Below are 27,981 nucleotides of genomic sequence, written 5' to 3'. Positions count from 1 at the left end.
CCTTCATCTTTTTATCTGCATTATAGAAGATTTAGATCTTCTCTAGGTTTTCTGTTTCTTTACAGTGTATTATTTGGACCACAATTTTTCTTTGTCTTTTCTAATTTCATTTCAGATCTTCTTCCATAATTCTCTGTATTTGATGCTTTTTTTTTCATTCGTTTTCCTCTTTCTGCCACAACCTATGGTATTTCTCTTTTCACCCACTTCTTCCTTTAAAAAAAAATTAACACTGAGGGAGCAGCTTCTGGACCAGCTTTGTTGAATAGTGTACCTCAGACATAGCAAGTATTGGGTGTAGATTAATTAACACAAACCCCTCAAAAAGCCTCAGCGGAGCCATGAGGAACTAAATTGCCCTTTAAACCCCAATTTGACCTTGGGCAGCAGCAGTGTCACTACGAAGCCATGAGGAACTAAATTGCCCTTTAAACCCCCATTTGACCTTGGGCAGCAGCAGTGTCACTACGAATTAGAGGCAAAAGGCAAAGGATGCCATTTGGGCTTCCATATAGAAAACAGCAGGCATGGCCATACTCATAGACATCAACCATACCACTAAGATATGGAAGGCAATAGAAGCCCACTCATTGTATCTTCCAAGTAAACTAATCATGGTTAAATAGAAATGTAAAAAGTCCCTTATTCCCTGAAAGCACTTGGATGATAAAAGAGTGCTAATAATATTGAGGATGAAAGTTAGATTAGGAATTTGGGATGTATAAAATATGTACAAAGCAGGAAGAATCCACAATATATGAAAATAAGTGAAAAGTGTAAACTTTTCAGTCCTTAGAATTCATCAGGGTTCTGCCAAATACAGATAAGACATTGGCATGCCGTATTTTCTTCATAATGATTATGATACTGTATTTTCAGTAAAGGAAATTATGGACTTTCAATCATAGTTTTTTTAAAAAGGTATAAATGCAGTTGCTGCTAGTTTCATTCCATACTTAGATTGGGTAGTGTTTATCCAATTACAGTGGTGCCCCGCATAGCGACGTTAATCCATTCCAGGATTAACGTCGCTATCCGGATTCTTCGCTATCCGAGCGGGGAAAACCCATAGGAACGCATTAAACTCCATTTAATGCATTCCTATTAGGGAAAAACTCACAGGTAAGCGAAGAATCCTGGATCCGGCCACCATTTTCGCTGCCCGGTAAGCGAGGGCAGGGCGCGAAAATGGTGCGGGCGGCCATTTTCTGCACCCGGTGGCCATTTTGGAACCATCGATCAGCTGTTTCCAAAATGGCCACTGGGTGCAGAAATGATCGCAATGCGATGTTTAGCCTATCTAAACATCACAATGCGATCGCATTAGCGACCCCAAAAAACGGGTCGCTACGCGGATTCGTCGTTAAACGGTGCGCTCGTTAAGCGAGGCACCACTGTAAAGGCAAAGCTCCCAGCCATTTACCTGATGCCCTTCAGTTGCAATAAAAATGAAGAAAGCAAATTCTACAAAGAGCTCAAAGTTGTGAAACATACAAGCAAAAACTAAATTTCATAAAAGGAGAATTTTAATAATGTATTCTGGAAAATACAGAATAGGAACATAAAATGAAAGTGGGAAAGAATACTTTTAGGAAGTAGAATTTGTAGTCACTGAATACCACATTCAGATTACTGTCAAGGAGATGTATTAGTATTGCTACTAACAGCAATATTGGAATGAACCAGGGTATTCTTCCTATACACAGATACCAAAACAGTGTTAAATCGGTGAATGTTTGTCTTGCAACTGAGATAACGTCAGGCTATTGTTGTTATAGTAATGTACATCAAATTAAGAAATTAAAGGGAGAGAAATAATGGAAGTTAAACAGGTTAGACATTTAACTGTTTATACTATTGCTTATACATCAAATATAAATGCTACTTCATCTGAAACTGACAGAGGTATTAGTGGATGTAACCCACAGCAACATGTAACCTAAGTGAATAAAAAATGTAAATAAAAAAAGAGAATGTGCCATATATATTTTCCATAACTCATAACCAGTTTCCAGGTATTACAGCCTGTGATTTAAATTTGAGAAACTGAAAATGTGCTGCTAGTACACTAGTAGTTTACAAGGCATTTTTGTTGCTATATACCAGCAAATTGTATTTTACTTACGGTTACCCTAAAAGAGTTCTCAAGGTGAGATATTTAAGAGGTGTTTTAGCAGTGCCGCTCCCAAGTGAGTTTTTGCGGCCGACCAGAGATTTGAAGCCTAGCTCATCACTCTGTTACAACATACTGGCTCTTAAGGTTTTTTTTTAAAGACCTATTTAAATAGCTGACACTTTTTAACACAAAGTTGGTTAGATGAAATAAGTGAGGTAATTGCAGGTTTAAAATACAGATTAATGTAGAAAGCCAGGCTCTGTGCTATATTCTGGACTTACTTCTGACAGTCTTTTTGTGGAAATGCTGTTTGTTTTCATGGATCTGCTTTTTGGCAGCAGCAAACTGAGCCCATTTTATATGTATACTACTGAAATCATGGAACTGGAACTGACGCGAGCAGCAAAATGCGAGCCTGAATTTCTTTTCTACTCCACTTAATGTGTTTGTATATATTACGAGTGCTGCTGTTATGAACAGTGAGGCTGTGTGTTCATTGAGACTGAACTCTGTGTTGAATTTCCTGGCAAAACATTTATTAAATGTTTTTTAATAACTGTGTGTGTGATTAGAAGTCTGTTCACCATGTTCCATCTTCTCCTAATGTGGCTCAGACTTCTGCCAGACCTCAGAAGGACACACTCCTCATTCTGAATTGTGCTGCAATTTTTAGGCTGTTCAGAACTCATGAAAGGATTGCTTGATGTAACTGAATGCTAAGAAGTTACTTTTAAATGTTATGGGGAGTATTTCAGTGTGCCATTTGTTAAAGTAACCCAGAAAAGTAAGCAAGTTTCTTCCCCAGGACACAAAAGCTATCCTGTGTAGCTTCTTCAGGACAGTTTGCTGACAGAAGTATGACAGAACTGTGAAACTAAGAGCAAGTACAGACATTGCTGCAGCTTTTTTCAAATGAGTGATGCATTCATGTGAACAATATAATTATGAATCATCATGGGCGATGGTTGTGCCATTGTCTTGGGGTCACACTGCCTTTATACACATACTATTTTAAGTGTAAGAGCAGGGCACCTTTCTAAACTGGCTTCTAATTGCATAAGAAGCCGCACTATTTCATTATTTCCCTCCTTCCAATTTTTCTACTCCCGTAAGTCAAATCATTAACATGAGTGTGAATTTGTGTAGGTAAGCCAGACACAGAATGAGTTCTTTGACAAATGATACCAAACCACGATGTGTTGGTGTCTAAACAAACTTTGAGGAACAACAGATGATCACTTGAGGTGATTCACTCTGTCCTATCCTGGTTTGAGGCAACACTGTTTTGTATGAAACCTGGAAGGGAAACACTTTGTTGTGTTCATGGGATGGAGGAAGACCTTGGCCATCTCAAAGCATAACTGTTTCTGAGCCTAGTATCATTGTAATATACAGTAAATAAATCAAAGGCCTAATATGTCTGCTGGAAATCAACAAAGAGAAAGTGCCACATCCATTCCTTAACTCAGACCTCCTTTCTTGATTCTCTTTGCAGGAATTCCTGTCTTGTTCTCATATTTTCTAATCCTTGTTTCAGCTTCAGAATTTGTTTCCTTGCCCCAGGTTTTAAATATGCTGCTTGTATTTAAGTGCAGTCACATCCTAAGCTTCAAGGCAGAACACAACACCTGTTTGATCATTTCTGGGCCTGTGGGACACCAAGAACAGAGTGGTATCAATGCTTAGGAAGAAAAGAGTCTAAAAATAATTAGAGCCAGCATTCTGAAAGATTTATTTTGGCTTGAGCTTAAATATTCAAAGTCTGTGGAAACTATGAGTCGTTTACAGTTCTGCTGCAGCTTGGAAGATTCCATTCATATTTGATAGCTATTCCTGTGTAAAAGATTGTGATATATTCATTTCTTATTGGTGATAATGAAGATTGCTCTCTTAAGAGTTAAGAGCAGGCAGTAGACAGTAAAGTCAGAGAGAAATGGAGAAAAGTGAAAACTACAACAGCTATGTTAGTCATGGCCATCTAGGGAATATAGCTCTTACTGATAGCAGAAATGACATGGAACTGGATAATAAGATGTCCTGATTTAGGTGATATAAGACAGAATTGAGTCTCTTGATTAATTAGAATTTATCATCCTCTCATTTAGTCTCCTTTTGAAGTTTTGCTCAGTCGTGGTTATTTTAAGACTAGTCCCTTTTTGTTGTCCCACTGTGTTTTTTTTAACATCGTAATTTCAAAGTTTAGATGTGTGTGTCTATTCTTTTGTGAAATCTGGTCTGTTTCTCCTGTGTAGAATGCAGAGAGGAATTGCAGGCAAATAGCAGCATATATTATATGGGAAGATGAGCAGCCGAATTATTCCCAGGTTTTGTGCATGATATTAAATTGCCAGAGTAGATATGAGGGACAGAGTTGGCATCTCTGTTGTAGGATCTAGTTGGTGCACCGTAGATTTATGTGATACTTGTTTTTAGTTACATTCTCTTACCTGGAAGCTCATCCTGTGAATTGCCTCTTGGTTTTGCTGTACTGTGACTAAGTGCTTCTATTTCCCATAGTCCCAGATCTTAACTTCTCTGAAATAAATGGGGACATAAATAAAAGGCTGCTCCTCTTGAACTCTACAATAAGAGTTTCCCTTTTTTTCCAGATTCAACTTTGTGTCCTGAGGACTTCTCTTCTTATGAACCATTTCATACTATTTAATTTTTCAACGTTTTCAGCTGATATGCATTTTTGTTCTTTAGGAAGTGATGCTTATGTTTAAATAAATTACTTTGCCCCAATATGGAAAACTAACAGGATGAATATGGTGGTCAGGCCCTAAGATTCGCTGTACTGGAAAGATAAGATATACTAAGTATTTTCCAAAACCTGGTTCCATTGGTTGTATCGAAAAAAACAAACAAAATTAAAATGTTTAAGAAGGTAGAGCAATAGATACATTACTTTTATACATTAAGACCCCCATATTCACTGAGGATTGGTTCCAAGCCCCCCTCCCCATGGAAAATAGTTTGTTTATTTATGGTAAAGGGGGGGAGGGGAATATTTTCACATGCATTACCAAAACTGGCCACTAGTGATCATGTTATGTGTTCTTCACTAACAAGTATTCATAGCATGGTCTCTGTTAACCTTTCATGACCAGTTCTGCTTATACATATGAAAATAGTTTTCTGATTTTTTTTCCTTTTAATATTTTTGATACTTTCAGACCGTGGATAAGTGAAACAATGGATACTGGTCCTGTATTGATCCTGTGAATACTGGTCCTACAGTAATATACAGTGGTGCCCCGCTTGACAACATAATCCATTCCAGGAAAATCGCTGTTAAGCGAAATGTTGTCAAGCGAAAAAAAATACAACCCATTAGAATGCATTGAAAACTGGTCAGTGTGTTCCAATGGGGAAATAACTGATCATCCAGCGAAGATTGCCCATAGAGAACCGCCGATCAGCTGTTTAAAATTGCTGTCTTCCGAAGCAGGGGTCTGGAAAACAGCCATTTTGCGAAGGGAGGGAAACCATTTTACAAAGGGAAACCATTTTGCGGAGCCGGAAAAATAGTCGACATCAATCGAAAAAAAAACATTGGAACCATTGTTTTGCGATCGCAGTAGCGATCACAAAAAACTCATCGTAAAGCTATTTCGACGTCATGCAGGGTAAACGTCAAGTGGGGCACCACTGTATATATTTATATCATCAGTCACTACTATTCCTCTGTGGTATATGTATGAAATCCAACCAATATTGAAAACTTATGTGAGTAGTTAATCCTGCTTCTTAATTAGTGATTTATTCATCTTACCCGTTTTCTACATAAATGGGTAATTGTTTTAGCAAACTGAGAAACTTTCAGCAAATGCATTAGCAGCTAAAATCATTTGGGGAATGTTATGGGAACAAACTTTGGTTGCCTTATATTGGAAATTACTTTTGAAGCAGAAAAATGTATGTATAGCCAGAAAAGAAAAATTAATTGAAATTGTAGGATAGCATGTGCTCTTCTTCAGGCTGTAATACCAAAGGATGTAATAGTTACTTGGACTTTCATTCACTAATTGCTGGCTGAAATCCAGTGAAAGTCACAACTAGAGTAGGCCCATTGAATGGAAATTTGAGGAGTTAATTGTGTTGTAAGTTCCGTTGACTCAATGGACCTACTCTAGTTGTGACTTACTGTTGGATTTCAGCCACTTTAGCAACTGCTAAAGAACCCATCTCACATTTTTCCTTAATAATTGTTACATTTAATAATTCCTGTCAGGAAATGTAAAAAAATTAATAAAAGGAAGTATTTGACACTGGATCTTCAGTGACTTCATGAAAAAACCATTTATATTTCCATGGTGACAGAAGACCTTCTGAAATATCTAATTTGATTCTTTTATGGCTGACATAGAGTTTTAACCATCATCCTACTACAGTATCTCGCACTCTCAAATATTTGCAGATTTAAGGACTAATTTTCTCTGAAACAGGGACGTGGTGGTGCTGTGGGTTAAACCACAGAAGCTTCTGTGCTGCAAGGTCAGAAGACCAGCAGTCATAAGATCAGTGGGAAGGTAACGGCGTTCCGTGTCTAGTTGCCCTGGCCACGTGACCACGGAAACTGTCTATGGACAAATGCTGTCTCTACGACTTGGAGACAGGGATGAGCACCGCCCCCTAGAATCAGACGTGACTGGACTAAATGTCAAGGGGAACCTTTACCCTGAAACATGGGAATTCAATTTTGTCAAATATTTTTTCTGGCATTTATACATATTCACATTTTTGTAATATCTATAAAAGTTTGTAACTAGAAGATACAGCTGTATCATTCAAAATAATATTTCAAATGTAGAAACTGTTCAGGGAAATGTTAAATTAAAAAAAAAACAGCTCAAGAGTTTTGCACTTTGAGAGTAGAAGTAAAGATACATCGACTCTGGGACACTTTAAACACGCAAACCCACCCAAAGAGCATTAAAAGGCAATTGGATGGCTTTCAAAACACCAACCCTGTTTTTATAGTAGCTTCTCCAAGAAGCTGACAGATCATTTTGGCTTCTTTTGCAACATCCAAAATTAGAATTTGTACTAACAATGAGTGTTAAGTCTTATTTTCCCCAGGGACATTTGAAAAGTTTGACATGGTTTTACTTTTTTTCAAGTAATGGAGAATCACAGTTTTCAGCCAGTTTTTTTAAATACTTTTTATTTTTAGATGTAGAACAGCACATATTTTTGAAACTTGAATTAACAGCAGGACCTTTCCAGTATGCTTTTGATTTATGAAGTAGGAGCTTAGGTTTCTAGGCTTTTCTCTCTTTCCTAGACTCCGAAATACTGAATACAGAGAACATTGTACACTTTAGGAGTTCCAAAATTTTAGAGGCTGGTGGTACCTTTAAGAGTGGGAAGTGAGTTGTTTATTTAAATGTTACAGTTTTCCTGGTATAGGTTAAGAAGCAAGTTAATATCTATGAGAAAATATAGTGGTATTGGGGAAGATTTGGGGGGTAGTCTACCTCGTTCCTATTAAATTTGTTAGATTTTAAAGCTGACTGACAGAGTGCCAGGCCTTTGAAGGCAGCCTCTCTTGAATTCTAACCCTTGTATTGCTGCTATGATATGCTTTTCCATTGGAGCTTAACACTGGCTTGTTGTTGTTGGGTTTTTATATTTTGCTTTGTTTTATGTTATATTATTTTTATATGTACACCACTCAGAATAGTTCCGTAACGTGCGTGCGTGCGTGCGTGCGTGCGCGCGCGCGCGCGCACGCACACACGCACACACACACACACACACACACACACACACACACACACACACACACACACACACACACACACACACAGAGTGGTGTCTTGACTTAAGACCATAATCTGTTCCAGAAGATGGATGTAACTCGAAAGGGTCGTAAGTCGAAGCACCTTTTCCAACTGAAATGCATTGGAACACAATTAATCCGTTCCAGCATTTAAAAAAAATATTTTAAAAAGCACACAGAAAGCCCTATCGGAAGGTGCTGAGGCTTAAAAAAAAAAAAAAAATAAACAGAAGCCCCAAAGGCGCTGAGGCTTTAAAAAATCACCAAAAAAACAAAACAACAAAGCACATAAACATAACTGCAAAAGCCACCCAGAACAGTTTTTAAAAAGCAAAAAGCAGCACATTGCTTTACCAGTCCGAAGCCTCCTCCGATGGCACTCACTCCCCAACTGTGGCCGAGGCGGCAGCGACAGGGCCGGCATGGTGGAGGGCGAAGCCGGGACAAGCGGTCGGAGCACCCCGGCCAGGAGGAGCCTCTCTTTCCAGCGTCTGGAGAGGTAGATCGTGGCAGGGGGATGGGCACGGCCACAACGGTGGCATGGGCCATGCTCAGCCTCCCGTCGCCCCATACCCCATCCTCGTAGGAGCCCCTTGGGTGGCAGCGGCGCTTGTCCGGACACGCAGCTTTCTATGGCACTGCCTCCGCACCAGCCAGCCGGGCCTGGCAGAGCCTATCGCAGTGCTTCGACGGCAAGGCCAGCGGAGAAGGGGAGCCACCCCCGCAGGGCCAAGCACTGAGTATGGCCCTGCCAGGAAGGAGGAGGAGGAGGCCGTGCGGGAGGACCTTTCTTCCGGGAGCCAGGATCAGGGCCCTTCTGCCCCTGTACCGAGGCCGAGGACTGGGATCCCACCTTCAGGTGCAGTAACGCCCCCGCCTCCCCCCACTGCTGCATCCCTTTCCCTAACTGTTGGGGTTAAAGAGCTACAAAGAAGCAGCCCCTTTGCCACCAACGGTTTGAATTTCCCACCTTTATCCCCCTGCCTTTTCCTGATTGTAACTCAAAGCTTCGGTCGCAAGTCAAAGCAAAATTTTGCGGCTGGAGCTGGTCGTATGTAAGTCAAGGCACCACTGTACGTACGTACGTACATACATACATACATGCATACATACATGCATACATGAGCTGCATCCTTGGAAAGTTTTGGTGGCTGGCCATTAGCAGTCATATCCCTTTCAGCACTTGATTAGTTGGACTCTGAGGTCTTAAGAGCTGAAACATCCGCTCTTCTGTGCCTTGTTCCCCCATCCAAGTTCTGCTTACCAATCGTGTATGTAACCTGTCTGTTTGGGCTTTGCTTTTCAGGTCATCTTCATCAAACAGCTTGTTTCTATTAATTTATTTTCTTGATGTGTGTTGTCACTACAATGCTTCTACTCATGTTGTTTATTTCAGATTATATGCTAGCAAGAAGCATTAGACTACCCATCTCCTCTTTTCTAGCATTCCTGCCCTTGTTTTAAATTCATTATGTTCTTCCTTCGGTTTCTTTCATCATTTAAACTGTTGGCCCAGGCTTGTGTGCTACAACAGTTCAAGGAATGGTTGTGGAAGACTTACAGATAAACAAAAGCTAGTGTGTGGTTACCTCAAGTTTGTGTCAGTTTTTGCTTTCAGTTCTTCTGTTGTCATCATGACAAATTAGTGAAATCATTGTGTCCAGTGTTTTGCAACTGTGTCCCGTTGTCCCATAAAATGTATAGATGAATGCATCCAGTGGATGTAAACTTCATAATTCTTTGTGGTGTCTGTGGCTCGCATATATGGGTTCTGTGCTTGTGTATGCAACATTCAGAATGTTCCAGAGCCTTAGAACCCTCAGGCTGCCTTCCCCCGATCTTGTGTGTGCACGCTCAACCACTCCCTGATGGTCCTCCCTCAGTTCCTTTGCATCCACCACAGTAGTGCAGCTGACAGCGTTTGCTCCTGAGTTTAAAAAAAAAATCCCTGGATTTTTTTCCTCATTTTCCATCCTTATTTTGCATTTTTTAGAAACTCTCTTTATCTGAAAATATCTTTCATTATTAGAAGTAAACATTATTTGGAGAACTGGTCTAGGCAGAGGTTTTGTCTTTCTGTTGCTTCTTTGATGCATTTTGTTTTTACACAATGGGTCTTTGCATCCATTGATTACAGAAACCTAGTTAATTTCATCTGCTAATCTTGAGATGATTAGACCTAGTGATTTCACAGTCGCTTCTGAGGACCATACTCTCTTGCATTGGGTCAAACCACAGTCCTTTCTATTCTTGCAGTGAATTTTCACAGTGATGCAACACTTTCCTATGTGAGAATTATAGGCAGGGCCTGAGTGTAATAATACCTTGCTGTTCAGGTTCTCTGGCAGCTGGTATATAGAGAAATAAAATTATTTGGGCATTATTAATACAGCTTTTTCAGCAGTTAAAGGGAAGTTAGTGCTTAGTACCTAGCCCTGCTCCCATTGTGGTTTTCTCAACACACTCAGTGACCGTTTTTGAAGAGGTGAGTTTTCTGGTTGTTTGTAACTTCTTCATGCACAGAACCTAGATTTCACAGGGTTCTTGCTCACGTTTGAAGGCAACATGTGATGGGAGCCTCCTCAGATTTGTCACTGCTTAGATGGGGAGAGCAACAACAGAGAGAGAGAGAATCACTCTCTCTAAGTGTATTGGTGATGCTAGATTTCATGGTGGTTGAACAGAGCCAATGCCTCTTGAGACTGGAGGCAATATTAGGGTGTCACGGCTAGTAGCCCATGATAAAGGCAATACCGCTTGTATAGGATTGGATGTAGCTTTTCATTTTACACAGTGTTTATGTAAATACAGACATCTGTCCTTCATTGTTATCTATGCCTTTTGAGCTTTGTATGGAACTTACAAATTCACTCACTTCTTGGTTGGCAGGAATTGGCTCTTCGTAGTCAGCTTCCCAGTATGGAACAAGATGTCTCTCAGAATCCTGTATCTTCTCCTGGCATGTCACAAGAACTAAGAACAATGACCACAAACAGTTCGGATCCTTTTCTTAACAGGTTAGTTGCTGTAGCTACTGGTGGTTTTGTTTCACCAAACATGATGATTTTCGAATTCTGTTTGGTGCATGTAATCGTCTGTTTTGAACATCTGTCTGTTCCAAGAACCACAGCTGTACATGGACTTGCCATTTAAGGAAAGACTCAGTTTAAGGAAAAAAAAGAGGTTGAGGATTAAAAGCTGTCTCCTGCGGGAGGAAGTCAACTGTTCAGACTTGTAGGAAGGGTTTGTCTTCAAAGTTACAACATGTTTGCCCAGGCACAAGTCAATTGATGCATAGCCGTTTAGAATTACTGACTCGGAAAAGCTTTTCAAAAGCTAGCAGTGAAAACTGCTGCGAGGCTCACTTTAAGGAGTTTGTGCTGCCTTCTTGGTTCTATTTTTATCCTTTGTAGGACTGACACGGAAAATAACAGTGATAAGAGTATACATATCATATTTACAAGGCTGTAGGCTAGCTTTTTTGGCATTGATTTGTGTGGACTATGGAGTCTTGTTTAGAGTGCTGTGTGTCTAATTTAGTTCTTAAAACAATATTTTTAACCCTTCATATAATATTTTCATACATTATATGAATATGTATGAAAATGGGACATCTGTAGAGCCTACCAACTCAGATAATGTGATAAATTTGTCACTTTCAGATCCCCCAATTTTTCAGGCTGAGAGTGTGATATTAAACAGCATAGTTCTATTTGTGTCACACGTGTTTCAGTCACTAACGCATAGAAGAAAATTACACTGGGTTTTTTGGAAGTCACTTGCAAATATTATATAGTGTTTCTGAATTGGTCCTCCAACCAATGAGTGTTTCAATTGATTTACAATAAAATCATAAACCAGTACACTGGACACATTACAAATAAAATAAAAGTAAAGAAGAAATAAAATTGAAAACGTGGATGTTATATATAGAATGTGCTTTCTCAAATCTGGCCACCCAGTTCTTTCTCTTTGTTTCGTACAAGTCAATTCAGTATGAACAACTTACCATCTGGGCTGATTCCTTGGTTACAGCCATGTGAAACTTCAGCTTTCAGAACTGTGTTAATTATAGATAGATTTTGGCTCTATCTGCACCTTTAAATTTTGTGCCGACACCTTTAGCTTAAATGACAGCCATTGTTGCAGTGCATCAGTAGTCCTGTGCTGAATGTTTTAATTGACCATGGGATGTTGGCAGCCTCAGTAGTGTTGAAGAAGTAACTTAAACACTTGTAGATGTTGGGATGATGGAGCACATAGTAGTGCAAGAATGGAGAGGAAGTTACAAACGTGACACACATTTCTTTGGATATGATCAATAGAGCATCAGATTATAGGAGGATGGGCTTAAATCTAGTTTTAGAGTAGGTCCGTTGAAGGAAAATATTTTGTTAGTCAAAATTAGCATAGGTCCCATTAATTTTAATGAATTTTCCATATTGGGAACTAAAATTGGATTTTCTCCTTGGTCTTAAGTATTAGCAGGAACAAACATCACTTTCTAATCAACTGTTAATTTCTGGCTGGACAGCTGCCATGTACAGGAATTACAGAATTATATTCCTTGTAGCTGCTTTACATTGTGTTGTACTCATGTTGTGTGAGTACCTCAGAATTACATGCTGTATTATAATTATATGTATCTTGATGTTGTATTACAAGTGATACTGTAAAGTGGAATTGATTCCACTCACAAAACATTTTTGCATTATTACACATTGTTTTCACTGTACATGCACTGCAGAGTGAGTTACACACACATGGCAAGAGCCATCAGTCTCCACATTAAAAATTACACGCATTTCTTATCTAAGAGCAGCCTTACTTCCCTTATTTCCATTGTGTGGCTCATGACCTTTTTCCACTTACAGGTTTAATATGCTTATTCTTAATTCTGTTGGTTCTAACTGTATCTCCAGCATAAAACATGGGAAGGAAATTTCTCTCTGTGTTACATCCATCTTGCTTTGATTGTTCACCCAGTATTCTTGCCTTTTTGCCTTTTTGGCCATAGACTGCCAAAATCCTATTGGCAGTCTACACATGCATAACTGAAATACCGTAAGTCATAGATTAGCAAGCTACTAGTTGCATACCTGGTCCTGTGTCTAGTCCCACAACATGCATGTAACCAAGAGTACAATTAGCATCTTATTAATTAGTGATAGTTTGCTTGTGCAACGTAAGTTATTTCATTTACACACACATATATTGCCAATAGGATTCTGATCACATGTATGACATGCAGTTCTATTGCATGTTTTAAGATATCTTTTTTTTTGCAAAACTGCACATCCATAGTTTCTCTGTTTACATTCGTTTTAAAAATTCATGATGTCATGAAGAGAATCGTTTTGCTTTTTGGATAATAAGTGCTGCAATGTTCTTTCAAACAAATAGTAATAAAGTGATTTTGGTTTTGCTTTGCTTCACTTCACTTTGTCTGCAGTGGAACATACCACTCTAGAGATGAGAGCACAGACAGTGGCCTTAGCATGAGCAGTTACAGTGTCCCCAGAACTCCGGATGATTTCCTCAACAGTGTTGATGAAATGGATACAGGTTTGTTTTGTTGACTTCTTGTTTTAGTGTATGTTTCTCACAGCTTAGCTAATGTAAAGAATGAATTGGATTTTTATGTGTATTCTGGGTAATATCAGAATTAATTCAGATGCTGTCATGCCTCATTCCAAAGAGTAGGATTTTCCCCTCTTTCCAGGGCCCAAGATTGGTTACAATATAAATTTCAAAACAGATGCAGTTGGAAACCATTATAAATTGCAGAATTCATAGTATTCAATAGATCATGACATCTATATAGATTGTCATGTCAATGTTTTAAAAAAAATGATTTAAAATTTATTTTCAACAACAAGCCAAAATACAGCACCAACCACTAAAAGGTTGTTCCCTAACAAACGTTCAGAGGCCAAAGGACTGTCTAAATAAAAATGCCTTTGCCTGCCAGGAGAAGGACAACGGGGTGGAGTGAGCTCCAAGATGCTTGTCTCACGTCATCACCAGACACACCTGTGATAGTGGTGGGATGGAAAGAAAGACATCAAGATCTCAGTTCCCAGACAGGATAATATGGGGGGACAAGGCCCTTCAGCTTGCCTGGAACCAAGAATGTCATCGTGGTTTAAAGTTATGGATAGAGATTTTGGTTGAATATTATAAGAAACTTGAATAGCACGTAAGGAGAAATCTATTGACATTTTATTAAGATCGCTGTCATTCTAGATATCTTGCACTGAGAAAGAGAGTGTACTAGGTGGTCTACAACATGGATGAGTATTTTTGTGGTTCTGTGGGCCAGTTCTCTCCCCCGGATCCCAGTTACCACACATCCACCTTTTACCATTAGTGCATTCCATTAGAAAATGTGGGGAGAATTACCTGAAGGCTATTTCCAATCCTTTCTTTTAAAAAGCTGTTTTTTAGTATAGAACAAGGCATGTGAAGAGTACATACCTTGTTTTAAAGGAGATTCCTGCTTCCAAGAATATGGCTGTCCTGTAATAAAAGAGAAGAGGTAGGTTATTAGAATTATTTAAGTCAATTTCATCTGTTTCTTCTACTGAGAAAAATCTCCAGAGCAGTTTACTAGATTCAGTAGTTCCACAGTACACACAGTAACTGGTGCTCAAGTTTACAATCTAAAAGGTAACAGTGAAGAAGGTTAGATAGAGACAAAGGGCAAAAAGAAGAAACTTCGGTACTAGTTCTTAATTGCAAGATGGCATGAACTAATCATCTCCCCCCCCCCCAAGTAGGTAGACTTCCTCTTGTGGGCTGCTAGGAGATCAGAGCTAAGCATCAAGGTGCAGTGGAAGTAGAAATAGCCTGGCATCTAGACAGTTGAATGCAGAATTCAGAAAAACTACTGTTCTAGAATAAAAATACCAGGATTCTCTAACCATCAGCCATGCTGGCTGTGGGATTCCAGGAGTTATGCTCCCCCCCCAAAAAAAAATAGCCTCTGTGGAAGGATAGAGGGTCCTATTGGAGAAGATACAAGGTAAGCAAAGCACAACACAATTATTGTATCTAATCAGTTGGGAAGGCCCTGGCATGTAGGAAAATCTTCTTTGCTGGATCCCTTTAATCAAATATAGCTGGCTCAGGCTTAGGATCAGAGTGTGCCTGGTTAGATTGATATAGTCATGCATACCAGCATGGAACTTTATCCCACATGACCAAATGTGTGGCCACCACTGTGATATTCCTGAGTACTTGCTTATTTAAACATTTATAACCTGCCCAATATCGCAGGATCTCAGGGCAGGTTACAAAACTGTATAAAACAATCTTACAGATACTTTAACAGTTTAAAATCACACAACACAAAATGAAAAACATGCAAACATTAAAAACATAGCTCTAAAACGTGTGCGGGCCCCCTTCCTATTTCTGAAGTGGTGGTGGGGAGAGAGTAAATCTGTCAGAATAATTTTGGGATGCATGATAGGAGCAAGTCCCCAAATTTATCCAGATGGTGTGCTATTTAACACTCATGCTCTGCATTCCTGTTTTATCTAGGCGACAGTATCAACCAAAGCAACATGCCTTCTCATCAGAACCGTTTTCCAGACTACCTTGAAGCCATTCCAGGGACTAACGTGGACCTTGGCACACTGGAAGGAGATGCAATGAATATAGAGGGAGAGGAACTGATGCCAAGTCTACAAGAAGCTTTGAGTTCTGATATCCTTAATGACATGGAGTCCGTATTGGCAGCCACCAAGCTAGATAAAGAAAGCTTTCTTACCTGGTTATAGGGGCCTCAGGGAGATGGAGTCTGAAATCTTTGAAGGATCTAAGGAGATAAGACATGTACCTGATGTTGAGAACAAGCCTGTGCGGCAAAGGCTTCTTGGCTTATGATCAGAGAGGAAAACACATAAATGAACAAAATACTCCAGATTCTTTTCATCCAATGTTTTGTTCTTCCTTGTCCAATCGCTGCTGTTACTGCTGACCTCTTTTACAGTTGACTCTGAAGAATTAGACTGTTTGTTTTATTATCCTTTTGAAATTCTTTTTTTTCCTGTTGCAACTACTGTTCAACATGGTAATAGTGGAGAGGGAGATCATGGGTAACTGTGGAGTAAGAAATAGAGAGACCAGCCCTGTTTTGGGATGATATCTGCCATTCCTTTTGTCCTGCTATCCACGTGTATATCCATTGATTACGACAGTATGGATTTTGTTGAGTTTAACTGTGCATGCCACCGCCTGTAGCTGTCTCTGCTTGTTGTTTGCTCTGTTGCCCATGGCAAGTGGCAAAACTGACTTACTAGTCCAGCAAGCCAAAAATGATGTATCTGATGGGAAATAAATCAATACTGATTTGGACGTCAGAAGAACACTAATTCCCTTTTGGGGGACACAGTCCCCCAGGCATTATCGCTGTTTGATCAATATTGAAATGAGTAAAAGATGCATGTTAGCGATGTCTGTGGGAATATGCCCATCATTAGTTACTTGCTAGTTTTCTCTATCAGCTTGTCCACATTTTATGGCACCATAAGTGAGTCACTACACATACAGACTTTATAAATCTTGATCATTGCCTCTTATTGTAGATTATGTTTCTCTTTTGAAAATTCTAGATCCTTTTTTATTATTATAGTTGTAGGTTAGGAAAATAACTGTTTTTGGTCTTCGGATGATTTTGTTTCATTTTGTATTTTTAAATAGTGAAATCTAAATTTCCTGACTTCACCTAGTCTTATTTAAGTCTGAAATGGTTGACCTTTTTTATACCTTACTGTAGCCAGTGAATATCTAGTGTTCTGTGTTTTGCTTGTAACTTTTTAAGAGATAGCTTTGAATGTATTCCCTAGACCAACCTTCCCTCCTCTGGTTCTCTCCAGGTGTTTTAGAGTGCAGCTCCTATAGTCCAGCCACCAGCTAGCTGTAGAATTATGGGGGTTGAACCCATCTATGGGGCACCAGCTTAGGGAAGGCTGCCTTAGACTAAAGGACTGCTGGCTTCTCTTTTCATACATGTGCCAGAATTTGAATCAAAGATTCTTTTAGGATGAATTTTAAAATTTGTAACTCTTACTGTTCCTAGGTACACTTAGTTGAATGTTAGTCCCACTTATTTCAGAAGACCTGCATCCATTTGAGTGTATTTGGGACTACTGCCTAAGGGTGATTAACTAGCTTTTATGCAGAGTTTTAAACACAGCAAGTAGTAGGCTATGAGTCTTCATTGCAGAACAGCTCTTGCCATTGCTGGAAGAGCTTTTTAATTTTGATGAAATTGGTGGCTTGAGATTCTGAAGTCTCTGATGGATGAAAATGGATGCTCTCCTGTACTTAGTTTAGTAATATCATCTGCACTGTTATTTGAGTTTACAGAACTAGTAACACAAACACTAACGTTAAGATACATCAAGAACGCAATGACGGATAGGGCCATGGTGCACATAGAAGATTGTAAAGACATGTGTTAGATGGTGACACGAGCAAGTAGTAGTGTAATTTAGTTGTAGAGATTAGCACTGAAATTGAGTGAGTGAGTACATCTAGATACAGTTACTTTAACAGAAAATGATTGTCCTTGAAGTTGTCTGTAGGAATTGCAATGTTTTCCAAAGAGTATTTTAAAGTGAACAAATGAGCATGAATCAATTATATGGTATAAGCTATGAAGTATTTTTTTAATTCTTTAAGTACATTGGCACCAGAAAGTACATAAAGTGACTGTCAACATTCCCTTTAATGTGTTATTGTTATTTTTCAGGGTTTGAAATGTGGCCATCAGAGAACTTCTCAGGTTGAAATGTGTGTTCATTCTCAATCTGAGCAATGGTTTTAAAAAAATCAGAACTTAATTTGGCCATTCCTATTTGATGGGCAGGAGTTAACACAAGAGGTATAATTTTGCCTGTGCCAATAAGTGATAGCTAAATGGGGGGGGGGGGGTTCCCCTCCTGGAATGCCACATTAACCCTCAAATCAGCTTACAAGGGGGTGGGGGGCTTATAAGAAAGAGCAGCTTTCCGTTAGTGCAAATGTTTCCTTCCCTTTTTTAAAAGTATTTTTAAAAAAGCAAACTGATAAAAAATATATGTTGACATGAGTAGAGGTAGAAATGAAGAAAAGCAAGATTCAGAGGCTGAAATCATGTTGCTTTATGTAATATGTCTCAACTAGTGTAGGTCCATTGCAAGTACCCAGTGTGGACTAATGGATAGAGCTATGAGCTAGAGCTATGGAGACCAGGATTCAAATCCCATGTTGGCCATGGAAAATCACCGGGGGAGTGAGACTGATGAAATCGCTCCTTAAATGTCTCACTTGCCTTGTTAGGACAGCTATAAATTGGTTCCAACTTGATGGCACATAACTAAGATCCTTTGAATCAGTGGAACCTAGGGAGGAGTTTGCTCATCCAGTTCCCACTGATTCATTCAGCCTCTTCTAGTTGTGACTTACTGTGCTAAGCAACAGGATTTTAGCCAGTGTTCCTGCATGTTGGTTTGCCTATTTATATCCAGAGACTGGAGGACCACTTGTATCTATTTGAGCATTAAGTAGGAACTGCTGAATTCTGATCCTGGGTATTGGTTAGAAATGCACAGAAGTAGTTTCTGTTTGTTTTTCTGGGTCACAGCTTTAAAGTTGGAACTTTTCCCCCTCTCATTGTACATACACTATACAACTTCTGTATTTGAGTAGCACTGCTGGAGAGGTACTGATATAAAACTGGGAATTCTTGAATTTCTTTTAACTCTATTAGTGCAGTACTTAACTCTAGCTATTTTTTAAGCCTCTTGATTTGATGAGACATGTGCCTTAGAGATTACTTGTACTGTTGGCAGGAGAAAATCAAACAAACCAGACCAGTTGGAAGATTTTATTCAAATCAATCACTTGAGAAAGTGGTTTAACTTTTTTTATTGCAATACAAAAAGAAGAAGAAAATAAAAGTGTTATGGGTAGTATTTTGTATTGATTGGTGTATATATTTAAACAGATCACTGTTCTAACTTTATAGCTTCTAGTTTTTTTAATACAGTGTGTTCAGAATGGATTTGAGGCTTATGAATTCATGTGTATGTCTGGCAACATAATTGCTTTGGAATATGTACTATTTCCATAAATCATATGGATCCAAAATTGTACCAATCAGTGTTGGAGCTCAAGCAATGCAAGAGGTGGGACGACAGTTTCAGACTGATTAATGATAATGTAGCTTTTGCACATCTGGAGAATACATCTTATAATGAATTCACTTGCAATCATGAGGGTGTTTTTTTATACAAGAGACAGGTATGTCTGTCTATAACAACACTCTTTTTTTTCTTTAGGGTAAAAATCACAATATTTTAATGTTTCCAAAACTCTGAGACACAATTATCATATATATATATATATATGAATGTTGTATTTTCTTTAGATGTAAGAGCATGCCTCTGTTAGGTACCATAGTAAATTCTGTTACATTATTTTCCTTTATGTAATACGTTTTTCATTGCTTTTTTTTTTGTTTTACATGACATAAATATATACTTTGCGCTTACAATGTCTTGTTTGTTTTTTTTACACTAAACATATCATGCCTGGTAATGAGGAGCTCATATAGCTTAGTGAGTTGGAGCAGCTGGCTGTGAAGCGAAGGGCCAGGCGTCGGTATACTTCCTGTTCTTCTTCAGAGGTGGGCAAGCTGAAGTGACCCAGAAGAGGCTAATGGGGTTATATGCCTTGCCACCTATGCAGCCTTCGGTAAATTGCAAGGCTCCAGAGTGCCGCCAGAAGGAGGGACTGGTAAACTCCTTCTGAGTACTTTATACGTAACAATACTCTGGGAGGGTTGACTCGAGGGCACCTTATGGATTCATCAATACTAATAGGAAAAGCTTAGGAATTTTGCACCTTGAGTCAAACACCTCATTCAGGGTACTGAAAAGTAATGCTTTTTAAAAACAATATTTAGACCTCATAGTTGCCAAAATACAGTATAATTCACCATTGTCCAGAACCCCATGTACTGTACTCTGAAATATTGCAGTGCTTCTGTATGTGCAGCCTGGCCTGATTTGCTGATAGGTGGAGCTCCACACATGCAAGTTTTTGGAAACGGTCCCCTTTGAATAGATAGCAAAGGCAAGTAGACCTTCCTCTTAACTCAGGTCAGTGCATCAGTGTGCTCTGAAGATTTGGGAGAAATCAGTTTTGCAACCACTGATGGCTGCAGGTGGTTGTTGTTCTTTTTTAAAAATTGAGGTGAGGAAAGAAGAACTTTTGAAAAGGCTATCCTCATATACCACGTATTTCCTTTATCTTCATTATGCTGCCTCGGTGTATTGTTCAGTTTGAGTTTCAGTATTTTCAGAGTTTTGCATAGTAAATCCTTCTGCATTACCCTTCCTGATTTTGTTTGAAATGCAAGCTATGTATATTACTCATTTTGTTTATGACTTCTTGAAGCACAGACTTGTTTTGTTATCTCCTTTGCTAGGAGGATGGTCTTCGGAGATTCTTATCAGCTTGTAACACAGGCTCTGCAGGAGCATTCTGCTGCATTATTCCATGGAAACCGAGAGGCCCTGTGCAGTACTGCTCCCCCTGAACAAATAGATTTGGAAGGAGTCCTAAATTTGGAAGGGATCTTGAGAGTTGAAAGACATTTAGTCCACCCCACACCAGTGCAGGAAACTCATAGTTACAGCACCTCTAAACATATGCTCATCTAACCCCTGTTTAAACCTCCAGTGAAGGAGACTCTGCTAAGATCTGAGGCAATCCATTCCACTGCCAAACAGCTGTTACTGTCAGGTAGAATCTCCTTTCTTGTAACTTGAGTCCACTAGTTCATGTCCTACCCTCTGAAGCAGTAGAAAACAAGTTTGCTCCATTTTCCATGTGAAAGCCATTCTGAAGATAGCTGTTGTGTCACCTCTCAGCTTTCTCCTGGCTAAGCAGATCCGGATCTCTCAAGTGTTACCATTACTTTCTTTGACCAGTTGATACAACTGTTAATACAGCCTGAAGACAGCAAAAGTGGATAAATTCAGTGCATTGAATTTGGCCTTCTCACACTTTAGGTGTTCTCTTAGCAGAATTTTTCTTGGAAGCTTGCCTGAGCATCTTTTGAAGCAGTATAAAAACTGTAGCTTGACTTGATGCTTCAGTGACAAGAGTTTCAGCATCTTATTTTCACTGCAGCATCAAATTAGAAGTTATATCTTTTGCTCAAGAAGATACTAGACGCTGTTCCAAGTCCTCCATACAGAGCACATTGCCATAGTCTCTCGAGACTGAAGGATGCCTAGCTAAAACTAAATGTTTATCAGAAATAAGACTGCCATGGAGGGCTTGGGTTTGGTTTGTGCTGTATTTTGAAGTATTTTCCAATATGTTGTGTAGAGTCATGGTACATGTACAAGCAATAAACACTTGAACGCTTGACTCCAGTGCACACATACTTGCACCAAAATGCTGTTCTTCATGTTTTCAAAACAGTTATCCAGCAATTATACAACTACAGGTTGTTATTTGTACTGTATTAATTTCAAGGTTTGAGTCCAAGCAAAAGGGACCTCAGTGATTTTATGAAATTAGCTCGTATAGGGAAGATTCAATTTTCATTAAGCGGGATTGTATCATTACATAAAATATAGCTAAACATGAGTTGTATCTATGACACTTGGAGGAGGAGAAGCCTCTTTTATCTTGACAATCAAAAAGAACTGTCCTATGCGCACATCATGGAAATAAAGTTGTAACAGACTAACTGAGCGATGGATATACAATGTGATCTCTTTCAAATTTGCTTCTTTCATTCTTTTGGCCTGTCACTCACCTAATGCCACTCAAGTTCTTCTGCACTGTGCATTTGTACTTCTATGCATTTGTATCTTAATATGTCTGTCTCCATAGAGTCTGTGCTATTTATTTTTAAAAAATGGACAGGAAACTTCAAAAGAATGTTGGCCATGGGTGCCCATGATTTTTGGTCCCTAGTCCTGAACTGCAGTAAATAGTGTGAGGCCATATGACTAATGAGGAAAAGGAATTAAATAATAATTGTTTGGGCGTATTCACACCATTTGCCCACTTAACTTGGCATCTCATTACCCTGTTTCCCTGAAAATAAGATGGGGTCTTATATTAATTTTTGCTCCGAAAAACGCATTAGATTAGGGCTTATTTTCAGGAGATGTTTTGTTTTTTTCATGTACAACAATCTACTGTACGTCTATTAAAATGCTGGTTGCTGCACAGTGGTAGAGAGTTGGGTTTCACTTAACTGGGGCTTATTTTTGGGGTAAGGTTTGTATTACGAGCATCCTGAAAAATCATACTAGGGCTTATTTTTCAGGGTAGGTCTTACTTTAGGGGAAACAGGGTGACTACAGGGTATATGTTTATAAAAAAAGATTTGTGTTTTGACATATGGGATCTACTTGATGGCAATTGTTTGGTTTTATTTCTTTTATTTTCTTGAAGGTAAGAGTTAGGGTGGCCTATGACATGTCAAGGAACCAGATTCAGTAGCCTCTAATGTATTTTCAAGTGCATTGCACAAGTTAAAGAAATTAATGTGTGGGTGGCTTGGCTTGCCTTCTTATGAGGGCTATATTCACCTCTGTTGTCTTGCTCTTTGCAACTTGTTATACCAGAAAAACAAGGCATTAAGAAAATGTGAGACACATAGGCTTCTCAGATGTTTTAAAATTTGGTTTTATGTAGGGATTAATTCAAAATATACACCCTTTATGCAATACATGCCCTCCCAATAACCTTGAGGAGGCAGTTCCCTTGGTGCTGTTGTTTCTAGCTGATTGCTGAGAAGCGGAAAGAAATATAGGCCAAATCAGGATTGTATAAATCACATAATGAACCTTAAAAGGCGGTGTGTGAAGAGTTGTTTCCAGTCTTTGGCCCCCCTTCAAATGTTCCAGAGCCCCTCAGCAGGGCCATATGGACCCTGTTGAGAATGGCTGCTGTAACCTAGCCTCTAACTTCTATACACCTATAGAAGTTCCCAACTTTGGGTCCTCCACATATTCTTGGCTTAACGATTCACAGAAATCCTGGCCAGCAAAGTAAGTGGTGAAGGCTTTTGGGAGTTTTAGTTCTGACAACCCAAGATTGGGAAGCACTGGTCTAAAATGATTCAAGTTTAATCCCACAGGAGACAGATGTAGCTGCATAGGTGAGGTCAGGATGCTAAGGGGAAAAATATTATTTTCTAGTCTGTGCTGTGATGGTGTACAACGTCTACTTTTCTACCATGATATACTGCCGATTAGTGGCTCTTCCATGACCTTAAGCTTGTCTTCTGTTCTAAACCTTGAGTATCCTGATGGTCCCTATATGGGCATTCTGGGACTTTTAGCAAAGCCCAGGGCAAGGAATTTCAGAACTACAAATTTTCTCCATGAAGGACATCCAGCCCTTGCTTTTCTTTTAATATGTTTGCTCAAGTTGATCTGATTGAACAGTTGGCTGCTTGGGTTCAACTAGCATGAGGCTCCCAGTCTGTGGTTGGCTGGGAAAGATAAATGGTTAAAAAGCAGCAGGTTTTTGCTATAGCAGGTTCTTGTTGCCATGTCCCTGTTTTGAGCTGCCCTGTTTCTACAGAATGAAGTTTCTGATACAGAAACCTATTGTAGGTCTCCTCAGCCATTGGACTAGTAGCAGTCTGTACACCATCATAGGAGGTAGTGTTGTAAATCTACATAGTGATCATTGTGAAATAGCTGAACTGGCTTATGTGAATATACTATAGATGCGCAATACCTCTTTTAAAACACCTGGTTGATATCTTTGAGTGTAGCTACACTATGCAGTTGTAGCATTTTGATACCATGCTGTCATAATTCCTTCTTGCATTCCTCTGAATCATAACACTAGAGGTCTGTGGCACAAAGTTTTAAGTATTCCAAACTACAAACAGCAGGGTTCTGTAAGGCGCAGCCATGAGAGTTACTGAAGTGGAATCTAACTGCTTTAATTATATTGTGTACAAAAACTCAGTGTGCCTGTTTACCTTCCTTCCTTTGAAGAAATAAAAACAAGATTGTTTGTGTTTAGATTTTGTCTGTCGGAACCGCTTATCATTAGAAAAGGCAGACTGAAAATGGGGCACAATAAATACTAGAGTTACATACCCAAATTGCTTTATATATACAGTGGTGCCCCGCATAGCAACATTAATCCGTTCCGGATTAATCATCGCTATGCAGAAACATCGCAAAACGGAATGGAAAAAGCCATAGGAACACATTAAACTTTGTTTAATGTGTTCCTATGGCTCCCAAACTCACCGTTGAGCGAAGTTCCTCCATAGCGCCGCCATTTTCGCGCCCTCGGTAAGCGAGGGTAGGGCACGAAAACACTTGCGGCGGCCATTTTAGGCACCCAGCAGCCATTTTGGAACTGCCAATCAGCTGTTTAAAAAAACATCGCAATGCAATGTTTTACCCATTAAAACATCGCAATGCGATCGTATTAGCGATCTAAGAAATTAGATCGCTATGCGGATTCGTCGTTAAACGGTGCACTCGTTATGCAAGGCACCACTGTATATATATAAATAAGCATTCATAATGCGCATCTCACATGTTTAAAGTACATGGCTTATTTCAAAGCCAGTATTATCCTGGAGCCTGTGTGGCTGATGAGGTTATGAGCCCTGCCACCTGTGCCGCCTTGGGCAGGGCTGCACAGCTTAAGAAAAAGGGACTAGCCACATTTGATTTAGTCTAGAATGAGTTGGTAAGGCCCGTTGGCTTTATAAAAGATCTTTTCATGAAGACACTGGAAAGTGATAGTATTGTTGGTTTATATGGATCAATACAATTGACTCCATTATGTTCAGTCTCCTTGGGAGGGTGGCTATGAAGCATGTCTGTACTTCAGAAGTTCCTGCTATATTACCACTGCACAGGCATCTGGGTAAGTTGTTGATACATGTTAAATATATATATAGAAGTCTGAAGGCAATTTTAGTTTGAAACGCCATGACCCCATGGAAAAGTCTGGAAAATTACAATGTCTGTCTCCCAGAATCACAAATGTCATCCATTCCTGTACTCGACTACTATAAAAACCAGCTGTTGCGTTTTTCAGACCCCAAAGAATCTCTGTCTAGTTCAGAATCTTTCATTATTATTTTCCAGTGCCAAGCTGTTACCTATTTGGTACTTCCCAGTTCATAACAGTCCCTTTGGGAAACTGTAGCCAACCTTCAAGGAGAAAGACAGGGTAAGAATATTTCAAATAACAAATATATATGCGGTGAGTGCCATGTGAATGACAATTGCATGGAAACCACATTAACTGTACTTGTACTCTGTCTTTGCTCCTGACTTGTGGTGAGGAGTCTTCTGTGAGCTGTAGCGGAAAACACTATGTAATTCAAAGACCTTATTAAGTGTTGAAGGGGGGGAAGCGCATGAACAATTGCATGACTAATAACTGAGAACACCCTGGATTACTATGACATTTATTTGTGTTAACTTGGAATAAGAACCAACATGAAAAGGAGCGGCTCCCAAGTCCTTCAAGACTGTTGATGACATGTGCCAAAGAAAATGACTGGGTAAATGCGCATTTGCTTACTGTGATGTTTGGAGAGGGAAGGAATAAAATACTAACTCTCGTTTTAAAGGGCACCTGGTCGATACATGGTGACTACACAAATGCACACACTTAAAGGTGAGCCCCCATGACCCGTGTCGATCTATAAGGTATCTTCAGAAGCCAAACTTCTTGTAGTGCTTACAGAAATTTCCAGTGCAGAAATGCTTTTGCCCACAGGGTATTCTAGAAAGGAAATGTGTACCTTCCAAAAACAAAAACAAACAAAAAACCCAAAGACAAAAACATTTTTTAAAAAAATCACAATTAAAAAAATTAATAGGGCACTTTTCTAAAATGTACTAGATATACCTGTCTGAAGGGCAGTAGGATCTTCCCCCAGCAAAATTAGATGATGACTCTGTTTTCTCTGTAAACGTTTTTTGTATTCGGACAGTTTCTCTGACCCCAGTCAGTGGAAGAGCTTGGCTGAAGCGATCACAGGCTTGTACATCACAACTCCCGTTCAAAAGGCTTGTTGTAAAAGGAACAAAAAGGTAACAGGAACAGTTATAACCCAAACCCCAACAATGTCAACAACTGATTATGTTACTTCTTACATCTTTCATGCTTTAAAAAAAAAGAGTAATGAGTCACAAGAGAGCATGGTTACATCTAATGTGTTACGTCCAAGCCTTGGCTGGCCAGCAGCGTGAACTGTGTGTGGGAAATTTGGATATTTTTTTGGAAAAGAAATCTTTTTTTAAGATAGACTTCTAGAAGTCGCCATTCTCAAGTGGTTCCAGTGCTTTTTGTGACCCTTGTAGGCCAATTTCAAGGATATTGATTCCCATCCTGAATTTCCATGACATCCAGGTGTGCTAGCAGGATTTGCAGGGTAATGATGGAGGAAGAGCAGCCATCCTGCAAAACCAGCTGTTGTGTTTCAACATTTGTTGTGTCGGAGGCCTCTTCTGTCAGATATTTCCTGTTTCAATGCCAGGTTTGAAGTTATAGCTGTGGAGGCAGCTGACATCCATATACGCCTGAGTGCAACAACTTGACATTGGGCAGCCAGAGAGCTTCTGCCAAGGATCCTAATTCAGACCAAACAGATCATGCATGCAAGCTGCCATATCTGATTGCACATCAACAGAGTTATACAACTTGCAGCTTCATAGTCAGTCTAGGCAGGAATAAATGGCATTGTTTTCTTTTAAAAAATCAGCATAACAATCGTGTGTGGCTTTTCAAGTGGATAGCTGTGCAACATAAAGAAAGGACCTTCCAGATTTATAGTGGGTGAGATTTTATTAATTTATTTTTTAATTGCTTTTTTGGGGGGGGGGGAACATGGCTCTAATTGTTCTGTTAGCTGACATAGGGAGAACCAGCAGATGTTTTCAGAAAGTGTACTGGGCAAAAGACCAAGAGCTAAGGATCTAGTGATTTGCTTATTCCACTAAGGTAAAGATGAATAGACTAACAGTTGAAGCGGAAAACTCTTAACTGCCAGCCTGCATCACTATTGCCTATGTTAGCTATGGCTCATGGGGGTTTCAGTCCAGCGATATGGGGAAAGCCACACACTTTGCCTGCATTCTAGAAATACCTTGCTTTTCAACAAATCACTTTTCACGTTCACATGTCCATGTCGTAGCCTCAAGTCCAAGGACAGAGTTGGATTCTGCAGGCACTGTCAAAAGTGCTCCAACACTGGAGGCATTCACGAAAAATCTGGATAATCCCCTGGCAGATGTGCTTTGATTGTATTCCTGCGTTGAATTGAGCAGGGGGCTGGGTCTTGATGGCTTCACTTTTCTGTGATTCTGTGAGGACCAGTTACTTCCAGGAAGTCGAGATACCTTTGTTAGAAAATGAGGTTGTGTCCCCAAGCAGAGTTTAAGCCAGATAACAAGAGTGCCAGGTGTGGAACACATGTGCAACTCTGTTTCCCTTCATGCAGCTTTCCTCCTCCTTCACACAGTGATCATTTTCGGCCCTTTTGGTTCTGGTTGTGAGGGAACCCTGCACGAGGGGGTGGAGGCGCACACAGCGGCAAAGATGTGTGTGTGAGAGGCAGAGTCCCACCCAGCGGGGCTGAAAATTAGAGGGTATGTTGGTTCTGATCAAGGAAAGGTTTGGGGCAAAGGAGACATAAGATACTTAAAACTCCATGGACTTTCTATTTAATGTATTTTAATAAGCTTCTCGTGCAAGGGATGCAAAAAGGTAAAGGTTGCAAACCAGTTTTACAATATCTTCACACTGTTGACATTTTAGACCTTCCCATCATTTGTTACTCAATCTAACAATTACTCCTTTGCTTATCTATAGTAAATACTTCAAAGTCAGTATTCACTGCATGAAAACTAGTCCATACTCAGGATTATTGGAGTCTCCTCATTTATACATCTTTTCAATGTTTCTAGAGTTCAAAACCACATACTATCAATTCATTTTTTCCCCTTTATATAACAGAAGGTCCAGTAGGGGCTTCCAGATTGTTCTGAAGTTCAATAATGATTTG

The 27,981-nt window shown here is 39.5% G+C and overlaps 1 protein-coding gene and 1 long non-coding RNA gene across 5 annotated transcripts in view; one reads left to right on the top strand and one right to left on the bottom strand.

Annotated features, from left to right (window-relative positions):
- The window catches only part of YAP1 (Yes1 associated transcriptional regulator), a 95,794-nt gene extending 76,348 nt beyond the window's left edge, over positions 1-19,446 (top strand). For all 4 annotated transcript variants that reach the window (XM_072993628.2, XM_078390100.1, XM_078390099.1 and 1 more), the window contains 3 exons: positions 10,791-10,918; positions 13,354-13,466; positions 15,447-19,446. In XM_072993628.2, coding sequence (XP_072849729.2) covers positions 10,791-10,918; positions 13,354-13,466; positions 15,447-15,685 — 480 coding nt within the window. In that variant the 3' untranslated portion in view covers positions 15,686-19,446. The remainder of the gene's footprint in view (positions 1-10,790; positions 10,919-13,353; positions 13,467-15,446) is intronic.
- Positions 48-14,443, bottom strand: LOC140705589 (uncharacterized). Its single transcript, XR_012084976.2, has 3 exons — positions 14,379-14,443; positions 4,564-4,651; positions 48-213 (listed from the first exon to the last, which is right to left on the bottom strand). It is a non-coding gene; the product is annotated as an uncharacterized LOC140705589 (long non-coding RNA).
- Positions 19,447-27,981: the final 8,535 nt, after the last annotated feature.

This window comes from Pogona vitticeps, chromosome 3 (assembly GCF_051106095.1).
Source record: "Pogona vitticeps strain Pit_001003342236 chromosome 3, PviZW2.1, whole genome shotgun sequence".
NCBI classification, from domain to species: Eukaryota; Metazoa; Chordata; class Lepidosauria; order Squamata; family Agamidae; genus Pogona; species Pogona vitticeps.
This window is presented reverse-complemented; position numbering and strand designations above follow the sequence as displayed.